The sequence below is a fragment of the Biomphalaria glabrata genome, chromosome 14 (assembly GCF_947242115.1).
Source record: "Biomphalaria glabrata chromosome 14, xgBioGlab47.1, whole genome shotgun sequence".
NCBI classification, from domain to species: Eukaryota; Metazoa; Mollusca; class Gastropoda; family Planorbidae; genus Biomphalaria; species Biomphalaria glabrata.
In genome coordinates, this window is record NC_074724.1 from 28,491,396 (window position 1) to 28,509,373 (window position 17,978).

The window sequence follows — 17,978 nt, forward strand, 5'->3', positions numbered from 1 at the left end:
TGGTAAAGAAAGGTGGCCGACTCCGATGTTTTTCCTCGATATCATGGGAGACAACCTATGAATATACAATTTAATTATATTTTTACATTTTACCTCCCTTGCACAACTCGGTATGTGTCACTGCACGACAGTAAATGTAGTTTACGTTTTTAATAATGAAATGAATTTGTCACAATTTTAAGAAAGAAAATCAAATCTAAAAAAAAAAACTTAAACAATGCGGTTAGCTTGGTATAACGAAGGAAAATGGCGGAGGCTCCCGATGTCCTCGGCCTTCGGCCATGTACAGCCAAGCATGCGTCGGGGGCCAAAGGCATTGGAAACAGCAATGCTTTACATAGGCATTGACTCGGGTCTCTCTCAAACAGAACTGTGTTCCCACAGTTTTTTTTTTTTTTTTTTTTTACTATTTGGCGTCCAAACAGGTTTTTTTCAAACTTAGAGCTCGAAGAGCCTTCGGCTCAGCTCTTAAGACGATCAAACGGATCATACCGTGCCCGCTGCCATCCCTCGTCGTCCTGTGGAAGGTTTGGGCTATGAAGGAACATCTAAAACAAGTAAAACTTTTTTTTAATGACTCAAGTCACGTATCTCGAAAACGGTTCTAACGATTTTCCAAGAAATTTTACATTTGATGTATATCGTTGAGAAAAGAATTGCTAGCTCGTTGGCCACACAAGGAATATTCTGGTTTGACTGTCATAATTTTTCAAAGTATAAAACGAAATTAATTTAAATTTGGCTAGGGAACTAGGAAATATCTTGATCATACCTCTTCGGGTATTTCCGCCTGTAGGCCTTATTAATTCAAGAGTTTAATAAATTAATGTTCGGAAACATTTTGCGCATCGTTTTTACAAAGCTGATATCAACTTTGTCTGCCGGGTCAAAAGTTTGTACACGTTAGTTCTACGACACCCAATCTCGGATCAGGCTGAGATTTTGCGCAATTATTTCTTTTACCTGACAACACAAGAGTCAATAAAACAAAATTGACAAATTAGTTTACTAACTATTTATTTTGGTTTCTCGAACAAGGACAAAAATTATGCTTGACTGATGTGGTGGTATAAGCTGAATTAGTCAGTCTCCTTTATAGGTCCCCGCTTTAAAGTTTATAGCTAATAATAGCTAATAATAGATAACTATAATGCCTTCTATTTTCTTAAGCACTTTGCTAGCACAGTGGAAGAGTGTCAGTTTAGGAGGTTTAAGCACTGAGTTCGAAACAGGTTTTTTTAAATTAAAGCATTTAAAAAGCAATAACTAAGATACCTCTTTCTTTCTCCTCCTTTCCCCCTCCCTTTCCCAACTGGTCCAGGCAAGTGATAGGATCATATAATTGAGAAAGCTTAAAGCATAAAATAGCGCTAAACAAAAACAATTGGTAAAAATATTTCTAATAGCAAAGGTTTATTTTCATTATTCTTGATCTATTACATATGTAATTACATGACAGATCCAAATTAATTAAGCTTTGTTTTTTAAAAAAAAAGTTTTTTTATTTTTTTATTTAGTATTTACAGTAAGTGCGTTTTCTTTTAATTTCTTATTCATTCTTATTTTTCATGTCAGAGGGTTCACATCCTATATCTGAGATGAACCGCGCAGTGGTTTCCAGATCAGGCAGCTCTCCGTATAGTTTCTGTTCTATAGGAGGGTTTTGAGGCCAGAGTCTTGTTTGAGTCTCTTGATATAGTATGCAGCTTTGAAGGATGTGGTCAGCAATCTCTGGTGATGCTCCACAAGGGCAGGGTTCGCTTATCCCGACTTTTAGCTTCCGAACATAAACTGTCTCATTATGTTGTGTCCGGTTTTGAGTCCAAAAATTATGCGTTGGTCCTGTCTAGATAGCTTATAATAGGCTTCCTTTACCTTGCAATAGGGATGTGAGCTGGTCCAATTCTCATTTATTCTACACTCTATTATTTTCATCATTTCTTCTGGGTAGAGAGGGATTTTCATTTGTTTGTTTATTCTTCCATCTCTGGCCAGTCTATCTGCTTTTTCATTGCCTTCTAATTCAATGTGTGCTGGAATCCATTGAAGAACAGTTTCCTTGCTGTTGATGTTAAGGTTACAAGAGTTGCTTTATATAAGAATTTTTCAGGCTTCGAAGGACTGTTTTGGTATCTTTATAATTTGATTGTTAACATTATTTAGAAAGTTTGTTTTTGTATCACTATTTGTTATTTATAGAAGATGTAAGACAAAATATTTTGTATCGCGATGTATATTCTTTACAATGTTTTCATTTCAATCATTTCTAGTTGGATGGTTCTACTCCAGGGGTGGGCAAATTACGGCCCGCGGGCCACATGCGGCCCGCGGGCCACATGCGGCCCGCCGGAGTGTTTTATGCGGCCCGCCGACACCTACAGAAATCAGGTGTGCCCACAGTATATACATAAAAAAAATTCAAATATATTTAAAATAATATCTATATAAATTATTGAAACTGTCTATTATAAAAAGTTTCATGTAAACGAAGATTTTCTTATTGGCTATACATCAATACACTCAATTCAAGATCTTTGATCAGTATTTATTTAATGCTATGAAGAACTGTATTGAATGTTGGATATGCTTGGAACAAGATGGCAAGTGTAACAACTGATGGAGCTCGATTTTTGACTGAGTAAAATATTAATTTTTTTATAAAAAATATCCCAACCATAAACTCTAAACAGGAAAGTTTGGACAAAGCTGCATAATGTTTCAACATCGAATCAATTATCACAATATAGTGATCAAAACTTTTTAGAACGTAGAGATGTTAACCACAGGTAGTTCCGATTTAGGAACAAAGTAATCCACTGTATCCGCTAACTTAGCAAGGGCAAGGCAAATGAGAACAATATAAAATCTCAAGGAAGAAATTGTTATGTTACTTGAAGGACATTGACTGTGAATTTGTTACCAATATTTCTAATGAAGAGTGGGAAAAGATTTCATTTGTTTTGCAATTGCTGCTGCAAAGTTGTTGTTTTTTTGCATATGAAATGTAAATGCATGTTAAATCTTTTCAAAAAGGCTTACCCATCTCTACAAGCACGCAAAAGAAAACAGGACTTGTCATTTTCCTTTGCTGAAAGGTGAAACTATTTCTAGTGAAATGATTACATTTATTTAGATCCCTTAATTGAGCAATTTATAAAAGCTAATTTTAGACGTTAAGAACAAGTTTTCAATACCATCAGCTCACCATTTATCGCAGAAGCTGATTCAGCTCCAGAGGACATAACTCCAAGCAAAACAAAAAGCTCCACTCAGTGCTACCATGGGTGTCTTATGTGTGCCAGAAGCTGTATGTCAACACTTTAAAAAATGTGCTGCTGTTCACACTATTTGTGTATACATACACCAGTTCTTCTTCTTCGCTCTCATTTTACATGTTGGAGGGTTCAGATCAGTAATCTTATATCTGAGATGAACTAAGCAGTGGTTTCAAGATCAGGCAGTTCTCCAAAAAGTTTTGGTTCTATAGGAGGGCTTTGGGGCCAGAGTCTTGTTTGGGTCTCTTGATTTAGTATGCACCACTGAGGACATGGTCAGCATTCTCTGGTGATGCTCCAGAAAGGCAAGTTTCGCTCTTCCCAGCATTTAACTACCAGAACATATATTGTCTGATTCAGTGAACGAGCATTTTTTTGTGTGGAAACTAAAACAGTATAATTACTGGTCGATTTTGACTGACTTTAATTTGACAGCAGTCACGAGGGTAACAACTAGTAAGCTAGTTCCACGATTCCGGAAACATATGCACGAGTGTAAAAAGTAGAATACTGCACATTAAGTACAACTGTATACTTGAGGGGATATTGTAATATAAAAAGACAAAAGCAATTTAAAAATAAATCGTAAAATTGGTTTCAAAAATTGCTAACTCTTGTTGTAATTCCTTAACGTTAAGTGTGAAAAAAAAAAGAAACCTGAATATAATACAGAGTAAATATGAATTAAAAGACATTCTACATAGTAAGCTAGAGTATCTCTCTAAGTTGTATATACATATGCGGCCCGCCATTCGCAATTATTAAAAAATGCGGCCCTCGATACAAAAAGGTTGCCCACCCCTGTTCTACTCTGTTAAATTCCTCCTATTAGAGTGTTAGACTTTAGGATCTTGTGAAAAATTAACTAAACTGCTAGCTAACATATGTTTACACACCTATTTCCTCCCAGGTTTCACAGTGAGTCGATTTCCTGTCCTGAACCTGCTGGCTCTTCAGTGCAACGGCTCGCATCTGCCCAGTGACGTCAGAAGTGTCCAGCACATCAGCCTGGAGCGGCACTCGTTGACCAACGAGAGACCACCTTACATTATTGCCTCACTGTCATCTGTTGGTCAGTTTTAGAAGTACTTTTTAATAAATACATTTAAACCCACCCGTTGTCGTCTCATTTGATCAATATAAAAAATATACCATATGCTAATTTTAATTAGCATAATTTAGACAATCAATTACTTAACGCTTTGAAACTGAACAAAGTTAGAAAAAAAACAACTCAAATCATTGTAAAAAAAAAACCACACAAAAAAAAACTAGCAGTGGCGTAGCTAGATGGGAGGAGAGGGAAGAATTTGAAAATCCCCCAGGCCCCCACTTAATGGGGGGGGGCACCAAAATTACATTAAATATAAATATTAAGCAAAATGCAGGGGCTCCCAAAGATGTCCACCCGCCTGGGCCCCCAAATGATGAAACATTTTTAGCTAAGCCCCTGAAAACAAGGACATTCACATTGATTTACGACACTTACATCATAATTAGAACTTTACATAATTTTAAAAAATTCTAAATTTAAATTAGTCATATGTTTATTTTTCGTGAGTCATGGCACATATCTTGAATAGCAAGCAATACCTATGAATGTACTTTGGATTAGAAATAAGAATAAGGCACAAGACGTAGAGGAAGACCAAAAAGAACATGGCGACGCAGTATACTAGAAGCCGAGAGGACAGGAAAGAGCTGGGAAGCCATTAAAAAACTTGCAAGAGACCGTGGAGAGTGGCCTGTTTTTTACTGAGGCCCTATGTTCCATGAAGAAGGCAAAGGAAAAGAGGATGATGATAAGGATGTGAGAGAGAGAGGAGAGAGAGAAAAGAAAGAAATAGAAGGGGAAAAGACAAAGAGATGAAAGAGAGAGGGAGGGAGAGTGGAATAAAATAGAATTAGCTTGGGGAGATTTAAGAACTGAGTTCTAATTCAATTCGCCCCCCCCCCATTGTTTTTAAAGCATTAAAAAAGCGATCAAGGGGTATAGAGAAAACAAATCATCACTTTGGACACTAGTTTCCTATTTCTGTCATGTAGGCAACTTTCTACTCAAACCACAGTGTGCCTAAATCTTAAGTTTCCACGCCATTTATGATCTCAACTTTACAATGTTACAATCCTTCATATTAATTACTTGTAGCTTTATTATCGAAGCCACCTATATGCTTACATTCTTTTCGACGCATTAAAATGCACTGATACAAATGACTTTAATTGACACAAATAACCTTAATTGATACAAACCACCCTAATTGACACAAATGATTTTAGTTGATACAAAATAACCTTAACTGACACAAATACTAATGACTTTAGCTGACACAAATGACCTTAATTGACACAAATGACCTTAATTGACAAAGATGACCTTAATTGATACAACTGACCTAAATCAGCCCAAATGACCTGATTAACGCATCGTGTCACCAGATGGCGTTCGGTTGGAGAACAGCGTCAGCAACATCAACGTCTACGTCAGCGGAAAGTTTGACATGGACAACATCCACGCCACGTCCCTCACTGTTCTGCTGGCAGACGTCAGCGTTGACCCGGATGTGACGTACAAGTGTACCATTAGCTACGTCAAAAGGGGCGGGAGCTTGGGGCTTTCGGAGAGACTTCTGAACGTCAGTCTAACAGGTGAGATCCATAAGACCTGTGTAATCTTATCTTATCTTATAAATTACAGACGTTCTTTAAAAATAGAAAATAATTACGTCCTACGCTTATCCATACGTTAGCCTAGTAAACAAAAGTACAGTTCCCCTTTCAAACCTTGTGATATATAGGGAAGATGATGTAAAGGTCATCTGATTCTGTGGCCTACGGTTAACGAGGGTATCATGTGGCCAGCGCAACGACCAACCGCCTTTACTTTTCCCCCTATAATGTTGGGTACCCATTAGAGCTGGATGGACTGACTCAGCGGCACCCAAAGATACCGAAATTAAAAATCCCAGTCTTCACCAGCATTCGAACTCGGGACCCTCGGTTCAGATGCCAAGCGCTTTACCACTCAGCCACCCCTCCCCCTATGTTAGCCTATTCTTGCATGTTAATTAGACACTTTAATTCTACTAAGTCACTAATTTTCCTGGTTGATTCAGGCAGCCCGCTCAATGCCCTAATGGCACTATGGAAGAAAAAGGTTCTTGCAGAAATTTGTCCTAGCATACAGAATAAGCAATCTGCCTTCATATCGTGGTATTCGTATTTTCAAAGCTGTTTATGTTAGTAAGTCTGGCTCTAACTTTGGAGGTGCCCTGTTCAAATCCTCTTTCCTTTCACTTGAAGTAATTAGGCCAAGAGCACTTACAGCTTGGCTTTAGGCGCCCTATTTCTCCGTCAGAACGGTGGGACGTTTGGAGGCTTGGCATAAATATAATTTTTCAAAAGAGGGCCGAGTCACTGATGTCACTGAGGCCTCGCCACATTGATAGAATGCAATGACAATATCTTAGAATTCGAAGGAAGAATGCAGTGTTTCACATGACTACGCAAACCCTGTTGCGTCCTGCATATTCTTCCGCATCTCATGCAGACAAAGCGGGTGTCTACTGGAGGTCTATTTAATTTTTATTTTGGCTTCTGCGTCTGTCTTCAACAACGGTTTTCCTCTTGGGTCTCAAATGTATGTCCCGCAACCTCCGTGACAGCTCTCCAACTGTCTCTTTCAGAGGCCATCTGCTGCCAACTACTTACCTCTATGCCAGTAAGAGTGGATTTTTATAGCGGTAAAAAGAAAACAAATTAGAGAGCGGCAGACAAATGTTTAGCGTTGGTGTTGTAAAATATGTAGGTCACAGCTAGGTCTTCGAATCCACATGAAATACTGCACTCCTTCATCCTTGTGCTTGAATATATATATGGACATATGAGCTATTGGTGTATGGATCTACCTTTTAATTTATTGGGTATGGATCTAGAGTTATTGGGTATAGATCTCTTTCATTTCCTGTAATTGTTTTCTTCTTTTTTTTTTCAATAGATCTTCAGAAATACAAAGTCCAAACGACTGCTCCAAAACAAGGTAATTTAAGCACAAATACTTTTCAAATAGTACGCAATGGAATTGAAAAGTATTACATAAAGCTGCCGAGGGTTGGTTTGTTCTTTTTTTTTTCATTGTGATACATGCATGGACGCAGCAGGGCGGCACAACAATTTTAAGTAAGGGGCCATTTTTTTGTGTGAGAATATAAATCACTGTTTGGTGAACATTATGTAGTACTAACTAAACTTAACAATTAATTCTAAACAATTGATGTAGATATACAAATGTATGAGATATTTCAGGAGTCTTTTACCTAAAAAATTGTTAAAATGTGTCTTTTAAAGACGTAACTTTTTTTTTGTTGCTTACTGTCACCTACATACAGTAAATCCATATGTATGTTTAAAACGTGTAAACATACGAAATAATTTGATTTAAACTTTCCTCTATGCCAGTAAGAGTGGATTTTTACAGCTAAAAAAATATACAAATAAAGAATCTACGTATCTTGCTTGGCTGGAACATTATCCTCTTGTACATCCACTGGACAACCCAAATCAAGTACTATACCAATGAAATATCTCTTTCGGATATTATAAAACCTCTATATAGCTTCATGAGTAACTTAAACAGTACTTAACAATTTCACAAGGACAGGACAGTTAAAGCCATTTATTGTTAGTGATCTTTAAGTTTGGAGGAATGGCGCAGGTGGCTTTAAAATTGATGGTCATGCTAACTTGGAAGTCCTCCAATGGAGTGGCCGAAGAAGTCAGCATATATGTCCGAACTAGAACCCTCGACAACGCCATATCACAAGGCTCATCCACAGTTTCTCGAGAAATGCTCGGGAACATTGATTAAGACAAATTGATTCATAGAAATACTAGTCCCCGGCAGACATCAGATGTGACAATAAAATATAAACTACTACAAACTACTATCTTCCTTAATCTAAACTTAAATCAATTTTGAAGCATGTTAATCATTGCAATAGTCTGTACCAATTGCTGGCTGCATTCCACTACTACATTGTCACTGGTCTCGCGTGCCTAAATTTCGAGGCAATATGGATGGCTAGGCCCCGGTAGGCCCTCCCTTGCTATGGAAGTCCCTCAAAGACAATCTTGATTCAAAATTCGTATCTACTAGAATGTTCTTAAACCTCAACACGCCATTGTAAAGTACGCAGAAACCCCCCTCATTACGTCATCATTTTACCTTTAACCTCTGTCCTCGGTTCACGTAATATTAAAGTTGTGACCAGTGAACTGTGTCGAAACGTGTTTTCAAACCTTTCCGGTTTCTGTCGCTTCACGGTATTTTGGAATTGCCCATCTAAACTTGCCAGATTTTGTGCGTACAGCAGAACGAAAGTATTTAAATGCAAGCTGAAGTAGGTTAAATGTTGCCAAATAGGTCACCCTAATCATTTTTAAACTCACTGCGTCCATTTCTCCTCACGGTGAAGGGTTTCAACTGAAGTCTGTAAACCTATGGATGAGTGGCATTACTTGGATACATTACTGAAGGGCTTGAGTTCGATTCCCGAGATTTAACTCAAGATTGACTTGTTTGCTGAACGCCAGTGGGCAGCACGAAACGTTCACCCTGATATCCAAATGGAGAATAGAAAACTAGAGGCCACTAGGCATCCTGTGGGTGCATTTCGATTGAGACCAGTGTCGTAGAAGGCCGGAACACTGACATGCAATGTCGTAGCCTGTGGGCGATTGAGACCAATAGCTCGTTGCCACGTCACAGAACTGTAAAAAGAGTAGAAAATAGGATTCAGTTGTTCTTAAAAGTGCAGACAAAATATCATAAAAAAAAATTATTATTTGGTTCCCTACACTTCCTTTCGTCTGTACACCGAATACACCATAAGTTGACTATTTATAGTTTGTTTTCGCCATTGATGAGAATCTAAACGACTACTGTTCGCTTCCTATTATTTGAAGTATTTAGTGGAATTAATCTGTAAATGTTAGTCTCGTAGCATTGTTTGACATTTAGTTTATTTGTTTGGTCCCTCGTATAGTGTTTATATGCCGTCCATCGGTCATCGGTCATTATGTCAGGTTTAGATCTAAAGAAAAAAAATCAACTTTAAGCGCTTTTTGAAAATTCCGGTTTTAACCAAACATTTTTTATATTATTTTTTAAAAATATTTTATTACTAAAAAAATATTACCCGCTGCCTGCGGGTCTAAACTCGCGTATTGCTGATATAGTTACTGATAATGTGCATTAGAAACCATTAAAGGGAATAATAATGTTACAAGTAAAGCGATGTATGAATTCATGAATAAAAAAATATAATGAATGGAGCTAAAAATAGCTAATTGACATGAATTCAATTTTTTTATGAAAACATTGGCGAACGAATGTAGAGCTATGTAAAAATGCTTAGGGAAAACAAATTTGAATGTTAATTTGATTAAAATATGAAATGAATGGACTATAATTAATATGTGTTCATGTGTTTAATTATAAAACTATCTTTGCGAAGAGAAGTTGTATTATCTTAGAGTGGAATTAGAATTTTAGACCAAAAAAAAGAGAGATGTGTAACTTTTCGCGTAATGTCTAAAGAAAGAATGTTCTTCAGGAATTCTAAATTCGCAGATATAAGGAACGAATTTATGTAAAAATGCATTTGAAACACCACATTTGAAGCTTAATTATATCAAATAATGAAATCAATTGACTATATTTTGTATTTTCATGTGTCAAAGTAAAAAACTATCTGCGCAAAGTGTAGTTTCTAAAATTAGATCTAGATCTAGATATGGTAAACATAGCCTAGATCGATGAAGTTATAATGCTTTCATAGAGTTGGTCAACTTTTTTTTTTTTAAAGTCTTAAGCTTGTTTTAGGGCTACAATATATACACTACGGTCTAAGTTAGTACCCAAGGAACATTTCTGCCAAGTTTTATCAAGATTGGTCAAACAGTTTTGATTTCTATTTGTAACATACATACATACGCCTTACTTTCTACTTTATAATATAGATATTTTAAGTTGCATAATTGTTAAGTTGTATAATGTTTTTTTTTATATATTATTAAAAATGTTTTTCTTTTTTTTTTTTAAACTATTTCAGAACATCATTTACAAAAGTTTTCCCAATCTACACTAAACGAAATAAAAGAAGGTAAGAATTTTGGTGGTTTTTTTTTCTAATTAACTGCTGTTGTTGTAAATCAGTCAGGTCACCTCGTCCTATTTGTCGGGAGGAAGACTTAAGGCTGTGATTAAATGAACCTAGGCTAGCTTTATTTGATGAGGAGCTCTCCACACAGTCAACCTTTCTTGGGAGAAAGCATTTTTTTAAGCAAAGGGTATGAAAGGGCTTCACGACTCTTTACTGGATACTCGAAACATCTCTTTCCAATCACTCAATGAGTATCAAATTTGCGAGTTCGTGTGACATTGTTAAAATATTTACCTGTTTGAGGAATGTCTTTGTTTTTTTAAATTTTCTTTGATTAATAATTTTAATTTCTTAATTTATGGATTAAAAAATACATCTTTTGGCACACACATTCAAAATAGATTTGGTTTTTCGTAGTTCGCTATTGTGATCTGCACTAGATGTATGCCTACTTGATCTACACTAGATGTATGCCTACTTGATCTGCACAAGATGTATGCCTACTTGATCTGCACTAGATGTATGCCTACTTGATCTACTCTAGATGTATGCCTACTTGATCTACACTAGATGTATGCCTACTTGCTCTACACTAGATGTATGCCTACTTGATCTACACTAGATGTATGCCTACTTGATCTGCACTAGATGTATGCCTACTTGATCTACACTAGATGTATGCCTACTTGATCTACACTAGATGTATGCCTACTTGATCTACACTAGATGTATGCCTACTTGATCTACACTAGATGTATGCCTACTTGATCTGCACAAGATGTATGCCTACTTGATCTGCACTAGATGTATGCCTACTTGATCTACTCTAGATGTATGCCTACTTGATCTGCACTAGATGTATACCTACTTGATCTACACTAGATGTATGCCTACTTGATCTACACTAGATGTATGCCTACTTGATCTACACTAGATGTATGCCTACTTGATCTACACTAGATGTATGCCTACTTGATCTACACTAGATGTATGCCTACTTGATCTACACTAGATGTATGCCTACTTGATCTACACTAGATGTATGCCTACTTGATCTACACTAGATGTATGCCTACTTGATCTACACTAGATGTATGCCTACTTGATCTACACTAGATGTAGGCCTACTTGATCTACACTAGATGTATGCCTACTTGATCTACACTAGATGTATGCCTACTTGATCTACACTAGATGCAGGGGCGGACTGGCTATATGGGCAAACGGGCAAATGCCTGGTGGGCCGGTACCAAATGGGCCGGTCTGGTCGCGACCTAAGAACAAAAAATTTCAACGCAAAAAAAAAAAAAAGTGACAGCAAACACAAAGGCCCGAACACTTTATTCTTATTACAATTAATTTTGTTTGAAATTCAATAAGAATATCAACAACAAAACAATACACTATACACTGTACGTATTATCATTAGCAAAACGTTAGACCGTACTTTGTGCTATGCACGAGCGGCATTTATATATATAAATTGCGGAGTGGGGTAAAAATCCCCCACCCCACATCGAAAATATTTGACATGCCATTTGTGGGCCGCTTGATATGGTAATGCCCGGGCCGATTTTGACACCCAGTCCGCCCCTGACTAGATGTATGCCTACTTGATCTACACTAGATGTATGCCTACTTGATCTACTCTAGATGTATGCCTACTTGATCTACACTAGATGTATGCCTACTTGATCTACACTAGATGTATGCCTACTTGATCTACACTAGATGTATGCCTACTTGATCTACACTAGATGTATGCCTACTTGATTTACACTAGATGTAGGCCTACTTGATCTACATTAGATGTATGCCTACTTGATCTACACTAGATGTATGCCTACTTGATCTACACTAGATGTATGCCTACTTGATCTACACTAGATGTAGGCCTACTTGATCTACATTAGATGTATGCCTACTTGATCTACATTAGATGTATGCCTACTTGATCTACACTAGATGTATGCCTACTTGATCTACACTAGATGTATGCCTACTTGATCTACACTAGATGTATGCCTACTTGATCTACACTAGATGTATGCCTACTTGATCTACACTAGATGTATGCCTACTTGATCTACACTAGATGTATGCCTACTTGATCTACACTAGATGTATGCCTACTTGATCTACACTAGATGTATGCCTACTTGATCTACACTAGATGTATGCCTACTTGATCTACACTAGATGTATGCCTACTTGATCTACACTAGATGTATGCCTACTTGATCTACACTAGATGTATGTCTACTTGATCTACACTAGATGTATGCCTACTTGATCTACTCTAGATGTATGCCTACTTGATCTACACTAGATGTAGGCCTACTTGATCTACACTAGATGTATGTCTACTTGATCTACACTAGATGTATGCCTACTTGATCTACATTAGATGTATGCGTACAATTCTGAATGGTTTTAAATATCATTGGAAATACCTCTAACAGCAATAATAAATATCTGTAGCTTTTTTTTTAAATAATCGGTCTTAGGTCTAATTGCACCAATTGCACTTTATGACGGCAAAATTAATTGACAATACATGATATTAATGATCATTAATTCATATTTTCATATTTTTTTAAATTGATATTTGATTAGACATCATGTTGTCGCCTGATAGTTATTATAATGTTTTCAATGTGGCCACCGGTAGAATGTTTGCCCACCCATGGTTTATGTTCAGGTCAAGAGACAAAGGGGGGAAACTCCTTGATTTTGTAAGATAAAAATAAAAAACAAGATCAATTTGTTACTTCCCTTGAGTAGACACCACATATTGTTTGCTAGTTGAAAGAAAGAAAGAAAGAAATATGTGATCTAAAACATTTTTTGTGAGCAGTAAAAAAAAAAGGGAAAAAAATGTGCAATAAAATAAAGTGTGAAGCATTGCGATTTTTCAAACGATTTACATAAATAGCCTACCAAATTGAATTAAAAAAAAGATTTGCATACGATTACATAATATATAAAACAATAAAAAGAACAAAAGATATTGAAATTTTACAAAATATAATTAGAATTACAGAAACTGGAATCAAATTGGAGTATGTCTTTCCACCTAGAACAATGACAGTTAAGTAAGAAAAATTAAAACAAATAAAAATAAATAATTGAATCATGGTACCAGTCATACAGACTAAAAACTCAAAATATCTATGTATAATAATAAATCTAAAGCAAACATCAAAGATACATATTGATAAAATGATTAAAAAATCAAGCAAAACATTAGGGTATATTAGAAGAAATTTTTACAAATCAAACAAGAACATAAAACTAAAATGTTATTTAACTTTAGTTAGGCTAATATTAGAATATGTATCCTCTGTTTGAGATCCCTCAACTAAAGAAAACATAAAGAAACTAGAAGGAATACAAAATTGAGCAATGAGATTTATAACAAACGACATTCCAATTTTATTAGAGTAACACCTTTAGTTAAATCACTCAACTTTAAAACACTTCAGGACAGAAGAATTTAAAACAAAGTAGCTATAATACATAAGACACTAAACCATAATTTACAAAAAGAAAAACAAAACCTAATGAACTACTCAGAAAGACACAAAGAAAGAGGCACATTTCTTATTCCATACGCTAGAACAAATTCCTACAAGTGCTCCTTCTTCCCTAGTGCCATTAGAGAATGGAATGGGTTGCCTGAAACAGCCTGGAAAACCAACGACTTAGCAGAGTTTAAGTCATTGATTAGCATGCACGAATAGATTGACGCATAAAATGCGTAGGACGTAATTATCTTTTTTTTTTTTTAAGTAACGTCTGTAATAGATAAATATAAGATAAAATTAAGATAAGATGATTTCCTAACTGAGTGCTACACATTTCTATATAATTAATTCATTTTCCTTTTTTTTAAACTACAAATAAATAAAATTGTGCTTTAAACTCTCTCTTTCTCTCTATCTTTTTTTCTCTCTCTCTCTTTCTCTCTCTCTCTTACTTTTTTTTCTCTCTTTCTTTCTCTCTATCTCTTTCTCTCTCTCTCTCTCTCAGTTCCTACTTTACTTTCAAATAATATTGTCAACAAAACATTCATATTTCACTTTTTTTAACTTAAAAAAAATAAAAGAAAAGAAGATGGCCAGTATTGGGATCGAACCCTCGACATTCACATTGTTAGCACGATTCGCTAACCAACCATAGTACTATATTTTTAAAGTACAAATAAACCCGGTACCGTCGAGACATACCAAATGACCAGACAGTCCTTTTGGCATATTCTCAAATTCTTCTGTTGCCTTAATTAAACACGAAGAAATTAGCTGGGGGGGGGGGGTGAATTATTGTTCTGAGAGGCAGAAACCGCTATCTACTGCCTGGGCACCCAACAAGAGGCTTCAGTTCAATGCTGACTCGAGTTGTTCTTATTGAGTGCCTAAGAGCAGCACGGAAACCTTCTCCCCCCCCCCCCTTTTCCATTGGCTCGTGAAAGAAATTGGACCATAGCGCCCAGTGCAAGCTATCTATATTATAAAGTAGAATGTGAGGGGTATGTATGTATGTATGTATGTATGTTACTTATAGACATCAAAACCGCTTGACCAATCTTGATAAAACTAGGCAGGAATGTTCCTTGGGTACCAACTTAGACCGTAGTGTATGTATTGTAGCCCTAAAACAAACTTAAGACCCTCAAAAAAAAATAAAGTTGTCCGACTCTATTAAAGCTATAGTATTTTATGGATCTAGGCCATGTCTACAATGTTGACATGAGAAAAGATAGAAAGGATTTAGACCTAGATCTAATTTTAAGAAATACACTTTGCGCAGATAGTTTTTTACTTTGACACATGAAAAGACAAAAGAAGATCCATTGATTTCATTATATAATAAAATTTACCTTCAATTTTGTGTTTCAAAAGCATTTTTTACATTAATTAGTTCCTTATATCTGTGACTACAGATTTCCTGACGAACATTCTTTCATTAGACAATGAATCGCGTGCTAAAAAATAATTCGTTCAATTGTTTACTTAATAATCCCATCCCTAGATCTAAAACTCTAATTCAACTCTAAGATGATAAAACTTCTCTTCGCACAGATAGTTTTATACTTTAACACATAAATATATTAATTAAAGTCCATTCATTTCATATTTTGATCAAATAAACATTCAAATTTGGTTTTCTAAAGCTACATTCGTTTACGAAAGCTGCGAAGCCGAGTTGAGATAGGCCTAGATCTATATTCATTCATGAATCGCGTACTAAAAATTATTTCGTTTAATTGTTCACTTTATAATCCCATTCATTTAACAAAGCTATCGCTCTTTTCGTTTTTAATAGATATGAATGTATCGGCTTCGGGTAATCCCATTTTCGCAAACCTAATTTTATTTTCGTAGCGAAAGAGAAAAAACTTGAAAGGATCATTAGTTAAGTTTAACATATATCTAAATCCAATCCACTAGATTAGTAAACACAAACTTAGACCCGCAGGCCGCGGGTAATGTCTGGCGAACATCCTTTCATTAGACATTACCAAATGGTTACACATTGACAGTGATTAACACATCTCTCTACAGAGTCTATTCCTAGGCCTAGGTCTAAAACTCTTATTGAACTCTAAGATGATAAAACTTCTTTTCGCAAAGATAGTTTTATGCTTTAACACATAAACATACTAATTATTGTCCATTCATTTCATATTTTAATCAAATTAACATTCAAATTTGTTTTTCTAAAGCATTTTTAATACATTCGTTTGCTGTTCGCTAAATAAAGCAAATGTTTTAATTTGAACAAATGGATTTAAGCCTATTAGCTATTCTGATTTGATAGCTTCATTCACACTATTTTTACATTGACACATTCGCTTTACTTATTACATTATTATTTCGTTTAATTGTTTACAAAACACTCTCAGTGACTATATAGACAGTAATGCGCAAATAAAGACCCGCGGGTCGCGGGTAACATATGTCTAGTAAGATATATAATAGAAAATTTTTTAAAAAATATATTATCAAACAGATAAAAAGTAAAGCTCATATTGTCAACTATATTTTCTCTAGAAATATACCAATTCATTTTGAACGTATTTCAATAAATATAATACATTTTTTAATAAAGTCCTCGGCTCCCTGCTCGAACATTCCAATAAACACTCCCTGATTTGTAATAGTTGCCCTTGGATTCTGTAAGTCGCCGTGATTGACTGGTGATTCAAACATCTACCCTAGACTAATGGGTTTCAAGCGAGTATGCACCTACTACGTCACGATACAATCTTTTTTTTTTTTTCTTCCTAAGGCGGATGTAGTGGCTATAGGGCTTCGTGGAAATGGTTCAAAACAGGCCCTATGAAAAGCCTATCGTTCGCCTCGTTTCCTTTCACATACGGATATGTTATTTTTTTCAAAGGCATATTATCTCAGAGTGAAAAGCGTGTGTGTGTGGGTGTGTGTGATTGAGAGAACGGGTATAGATAACTGTATCGCATGGAAGCCTTTGTGTGTGTGTGTTTGTGCGATCGCGTGACAAGTGATACAGCTATGCGGAAGTAAAGATTCTTTTTACGCTAAATTGGCCACTATATTTTGAGTGGGTGTGTGTGAAGGGGTCACGGCTCAGTGTGGTACACTACTACCGCTATAAGTGTAGTTTCTAAATCAATCTGCTTACAAATAAAACAGTTTTATGACACGCAAGGATTACTGCCCTTGCCTGAAACTCAACGCTAGCCCTGCATGAAACACATTGAACATTAAAACACCGAACATATTCCATTTGAAATACATAAGAAAATAAGAGTGATTTGAGATCAAATGTAATTTTAAAATGGGCAGAAGATTTCACTTGGTCCTTGACGGACATTGAATGTGTGTGTGTGAGGATGGTGTGCTGTGATTTGAGCCATCTAAATTTACATTTTTCATTTCTTCCATACTCACGCTATCCAGAAGCCATTGGCAAGAAAAGAGACTGTTCAGTGCCATCTGTCAAACTGTCTGAGCGCCTCTTCCATGGCATCATGAAGGATTTCTGTGGCATTTTATTTCTCGAATGACAATCTTTTCCCTTTGCGACTTCTCGTGCGACTATAGAGGCCAATCCTTGATAATCTGTAATCCCCAGACGCTGCAGCACTTTCACCCTTCTTTCTACTTCTGGAGTGTACGCCAGCTGCAATCCAGGACCCTTCCATTATGCTTGCTCTGTCCAAAGGCTGTGTGAAGCGTCTAGTGTGGGGAACATTATCCTCTTCCTATCGCTGTCTAGCATATAGGATAATCTTGACAAAATAAATCATGTCTTTCTCTGTCTAAACCAGTGATATCCAAAGTGGTCTATATAGACCCCCAGAGTCTACAAAGACTTCTAATGGATCTACGAGCAAAACAAAAGTTTGGGAACCACTGGTCCAAACCATATCCGTTTTTATTGTTCATTTACTAACACTGCTTATGCTCGGTTTAATTTAGCACCGTCAAAAATGTATTTTGTTAATAACAACAAACTTGTTGCATGTGCATGTAAGAAGCTCATCGATATCTATAAC

General features: G+C 36.0%; 1 protein-coding gene across 13 annotated transcripts in view; it reads left to right on the forward strand.

Moving 5' to 3' along the window:
* Window positions 1–17,978, forward strand: part of LOC129922889 (uncharacterized) — a 78,078-nt gene that overhangs the window by 55,937 nt on the left and 4,163 nt on the right. For all 13 annotated transcript variants that reach the window (XM_056011008.1, XM_056011010.1, XM_056011009.1 and 10 more), the window contains exons 3-6: window positions 4,186–4,347; window positions 5,715–5,924; window positions 7,273–7,314; window positions 10,388–10,438. In XM_056011008.1, the coding sequence (XP_055866983.1) occupies window positions 4,186–4,347; window positions 5,715–5,924; window positions 7,273–7,314; window positions 10,388–10,438 (465 nt within the window). The remainder of the gene's footprint in view (window positions 1–4,185; window positions 4,348–5,714; window positions 5,925–7,272; window positions 7,315–10,387; window positions 10,439–17,978) is intronic.